This window comes from Crocuta crocuta, unplaced genomic scaffold (assembly GCF_008692635.1).
Source record: "Crocuta crocuta isolate KB4526 unplaced genomic scaffold, BGI_CrCroc_1.0 scaffold647, whole genome shotgun sequence".
Lineage (NCBI taxonomy): Eukaryota > Metazoa > Chordata > Mammalia > Carnivora > Hyaenidae > Crocuta > Crocuta crocuta.
The window spans coordinates 654,894-659,550 of NW_027531286.1; the positions used below are offsets into that span (position 1 = coordinate 654,894).

The window sequence follows — 4,657 nt, forward strand, 5'->3', positions numbered from 1 at the left end:
TGTTCCAGAAACAGAATTCCAGGAGCAGTTCCTACCGGCGCCACCACTTTCCAAGTCCAGATGGCCTTTCCGCCCCATGTCCTGGCTTCCAGGGCCTATTTCACAATCACCCGCCTTCTCCCTGGGCCCCTGAGCAGGACCTGACGCCCCGCACGTGTTCTGCTTTCTCGGAGGCTCAGACCAGATGGGGAGGCAGCAAACCAGCAGAGCTGGCGGCAGTGCTGCCGACACACAGGTTCCAGAAGTATTCTTAGCCCGTGTGAGAGAGAGGCCTGGGAACAGGCCCCCAGCAGTTCAGGGGGCTCCTGCCCCAGCCAAGCCCAGAGGTCGGGAGTAGGGAGGGGAGGGGAGGAGAGGGGCAGGAAGGCACGGCTGTCTGTGCTGAGAAAAGAGAGGAGGTGCGGCAGGGCCCGCCCCATCTGCCCACTCAGCCCCTGGCAGCTCTGAACCTGCCTCCTCCCTTCCCTGCACCATCTCTCGACTTCCGCACCCAGCCTTAACGGGCCCCTTCCTCAGCTTGTCCCCGCCACTGGGACATCTGGGCCCGGATCCTTTGCCGTGACCCCCTGGGTCCTGCCCTGCCAATCACACTCCCTCAGACTGAAGTCAGGACAGAGGCCACCTCTCTGTCTCTGGGCTCTTTTAGGAAGCCGAAGTCAAGGGCCTGGGCTTCGTTTCTGGGGACGCTACATTTGGCCCCACAGAGCCGGTCTGCTCCCTGTTCACTCACTGACTCCTTAGTCTGCACTCATGACAGCACCCCACCCCCCAACAGCGCTCTCCCTTGCTCTGGGACAGCGCCTGGCTCCCCTGTACCCTGAGCCAGCCAAGTGGGGGTCTTCCCGCCCTGCCAGGCCCGCAGGACGGGCCTCCCGCCCAGACGGACACTGGCGTGTGCTCCGCCAGGTGCGGGCGTACCTCGATGCGGCCGGTGTCTGGCTGGAAGCTGCGCGCGGGGTCCTCGGTGGTGACCCGGCACTGGATGGCACAGCCGTTGATGCGGATGTTCTCCTGCCGCAGGCCCAGGTCGGGCAGGCTCCGGCCCTCGGCCACGTGGATCTGGGCGTGGACCAGGTCCACGCTGCAGGGGGGCGGGGAGGAGGGGAGCGTGAGGCAGGGGAGGGACGGGAGGGGGGTCCCCACCCTCGGCCCCCCCTCCCTGCCCCACCCCCTCACCAGCCTGGGGGGGGGCAGCCGCTGCCCACCGGGGGCAGGGGCCCTGGTGGCCGCTGGAGGGGGGCCAGCAGAAAGATCTTGAGCTCACGGCCAACGACCCCTCCCCACCCTCCACCCTCTTCCCCTGGGGTGTCTCTGTCTTCCTGTCTTCCCCCAAACCCTCCCCCGATCAGGCTGGATCTGAAGCTGCTGAGACAGGCAGGTGGACGGGTGCCGGCTGGGGACACCACCCTCCCGGGACCGTGTGGCCGCCGGGCTCCGCTCCAGATCCCGCCCCGAAGACGGCGTTAGTGAACACAACTCTGCAAGTGTGCGGGGTTTCCTGCGCCCGGCCTCCCTGGCTGCCGTGCTCTACGGACAGCAGCAAATCCAAGTGGAACAGTTGCTTAAAATAAAAAAAAAAACCCAAAACTCAAGGTTTTAACTTTATTGTCGCTGAGGCTGGTGGTAAGGACGGGCTGGAAACTACACAGATTTCCCCGGGTGCTCGGTGTTTCCTATGAAGCCGCTTGCCGGCAGTGACGACGATCACCGTGCACCACCACATCCACAAGCCAGGGACTCAGGCGGCGTGCCCTCTCCAGGCCTGGTCCCCACGGCGCGGCTCTGGGAGTCGGTCCCCTCCATGGGAGAGGCCACAGCTCAACCCGGCTCCAGGCGGCCAGGGACTGGGAAGGAGCCTGGGCGCCGCTCTGTGTCTGACAGGAAACCTCTACCCCCGAGCAGGCGTCGGCTTCCGCCCCGAGCAGAGCAGGCGCCGCAGCCTCAAGGCCGACGGGAAGCTTTAGTGGCACAACCGGGCAAAGCCTCGCGGAGCCAGAATCTGAAGCCAGAGCGTCCGCCTCGCCTCGGGCTTTACCCCAAGGGAGCAAGGAGTGTGGGGGCCTCCGAGCCCCTGCCGGGCACAGGCAGGCGCCCCCACGGCATCCTCGGTCTCAGGTGGGACCAGGGATGCAACAAACCATTAGGAAAGTCCCAGGGGGAGATGGACTGGCCCGACGCCAGTGCCAGACACGTGAGTGGCTCAAATGTGGATCTTGAAAGAACTGTTCATAAAATGGGCAGATTTTTTAAATGCCCATACTCATCGCCTGTGGGAATACAGACTGGAATAATCTGGAAGGCTGATCAGGCTTCGCTCAGGTATCCGCACAGAAAATGTCTATCCTCAGACCTCCTCACGGGGGAAGGGAAAGATTTAGGTGCAAAGACGTTAACCAACTACCCATATAAGCCGCAAAACCCAGAGACGACCTGTCTAGTAACGGAGGGCTGTGTACCTAAGTTATGACACAGGTATCTAAAGAATTGGAAAGAATACTGACCCGGAGAATGCCTTCAACCAGTATTAATTTTAGAAGTAGAATAGGATCGCCTGGTGGCTCAGTCGCTTGAGCATCCCTCCAACTCTTGATTTTGGCTTGGGTCATGATCTCACGGTTTGTGGGATCGAGCCCCGTGTCGGGCTCTGCACTGACCGCATGGAGCCTGCTTGGGATTCTCTCTCTCCCTCTCTGTGCCCAACTCCTGATCTCACACCTTCTCTCTCTCAAAATAAATAAACTTAAAAAAAAAATCTTAAGCAAAAATAAAAGTAGAGTAGAAATTCTACACAAAACATCTCAATTGTGTCAAACCATCTATATCGTAAAATACATAAAGACGGAACGAAACCACAAGATTTAGCCTGGGCACAGGCGATGCCCTGCTGGGCTGGCTGCTCTCTTGACCTGAGTCTCCTGCTCCTCATCCGAAACCCAGAATGATGAGAGCTTCCTCGGGCCTACCTGAGGCCTGAGCCCCCTCACGTCCCGCTTCTGAGGGCGAGGCTCTCAGTCCTTCTTTTATTTGCTCCTCAATTCTTGTGATAAGCACGTAATGCTTTTTCTTCTTAATGTTTATTTTTGAGACTGCGAGTGGAGGAGGGGCAGAGAGAGAGGGAGACAGAGGATCCAAAGCGGGCTCTGAGCTGACAGCAAAGGGCCAGATGCAGGGCTCGAACTCACAAACTGTGAGATCATGACCTGAGGCCGGAGGAGCAGGATGCTTAACTGACAGGGCGGCCCGGGCGGCCCGGGCACCCCCGGCATACAGTGCTTCCTAATAATAACTTCTGGAAAGAGTAAGTGCCTCGGTTGCGAACTGCTCTCTACCACAGCGGACCGTGAGCTGAGCTCCGCAGCTGCCCACTGTAGATTCTGCCAGAAACCCAGAGGCCGCCCCCACCCGGCCCCACTCACTCGGTGATCTCCTCGGTAACGGTGTGCTCCACCTGCAGGCGGGAGTTGACCTCGATGAAGTAGTGTTTGCCATGCCTGTCCACCAGGAATTCCACGGTGCCCGCGTTCTCGTAGCCCACCTGCGGGGCGGCCGCGGCGGCAGGGCCGGGCCANCCTGGATGTCTCTCCAGGACTCCGCCAAGCCTCTGCCAGCTGCACCCGGGTGGTCGGGGGCGAGACATCAAAAGCCACCACCGGCCCCAGATGCCCCCTCCCTGGCGGACGGGCCCCACCACGCACGGCCCAGCCTCTGCAGGGCCTTCTCATTCCTCGAGGGTTTTCAGAAAGTCCCCCTCTGCTCTCCTCGTTGCCACCTCTGGCCACAACCCAAGGAGAGGCCACCCAAGACGACCAACAGTGACAAGTGTAATGCAAAATTCAACCCTCATTCCAGTCTCTCTCCGGTCCTCCCCGAACCACAAAGTAGACTTTAGTCAGTTCCCTCAAATCTATTACAGGATGACACATGGCCTGAGCTGAGAAATTAGACCCAACTCCAGGTAAGATTACTCCTCACAGGAAGTAATCCAAACGACAACTCTAAATTAGATCCTAATCAATGCGTCATGTTAACTGAGGCTGAAGCCTCTCTGCAGAGCACCAACCCCGTCGTCCAGCTGGGGAAGGCTCTGGAATCATCCGCCTCCTGACAGGTCTGAGGGAGCACGGCTCTGGAAGGAGAGCAGGACCAAGGCCCGCCGGGGGGCAGGAGAAGGCAGGTCTGGGAGGCTCCCACATGGCCCTGGGCAGGGGAGGTGGAGATGGGGGCAGGGTGCCCGGGCTCTGAGAGGGGGAGGGCCCAGAACAGCCGCCAGCGGGACCCCTGCCCCGGTGGGTGCTCTCCCGGGCAGGCCAGGGGGGCCGGTCACTGCTGGGGGAGCCGCCTCCACAACCCGGTAGGGCAAAGACTGGCAGAAGGAGAATCTGAGCATGAAATGGGTGGCAATAAATGTGATGCGGGGGACGGTCAAAACTGAGCAGAAGAAATGCCTTAATAATGTTTCTCAATCTTGACAGAAACCTCTGGATCTCATGCCTTTTGTCCCAGGGGTTAGTCAGTGCCACGCAGAAGCTTGATCTGTGCAGAGGGTGTGGCCGGTAGCCTCTCTGCCTCCCTCTTCTCAGCCTTTCTGGACTCCAGTCTTGGCCTCTGGGCCCGGCGCCTCCACTCTCACACAGGGAGGCCCCCGAGGACCCTATGT

General features: G+C 60.2%; 1 protein-coding gene across 7 annotated transcripts in view; it reads right to left on the minus strand.

Annotated features, from left to right (window-relative positions):
- PC (pyruvate carboxylase) overlaps window positions 1–4,657 on the minus strand; it is a 99,215-nt gene that overhangs the window by 15,333 nt on the left and 79,225 nt on the right. For all 7 annotated transcript variants that reach the window (XM_077771434.1, XM_077771436.1, XM_077771437.1 and 4 more), the window contains 2 exons: window positions 3,417–3,535; window positions 919–1,081 (listed from right to left, as the gene is read on the minus strand). In XM_077771434.1, coding sequence (XP_077627560.1) covers window positions 919–1,081; window positions 3,417–3,535 — 282 coding nt within the window. The remainder of the gene's footprint in view (window positions 1–918; window positions 1,082–3,416; window positions 3,536–4,657) is intronic.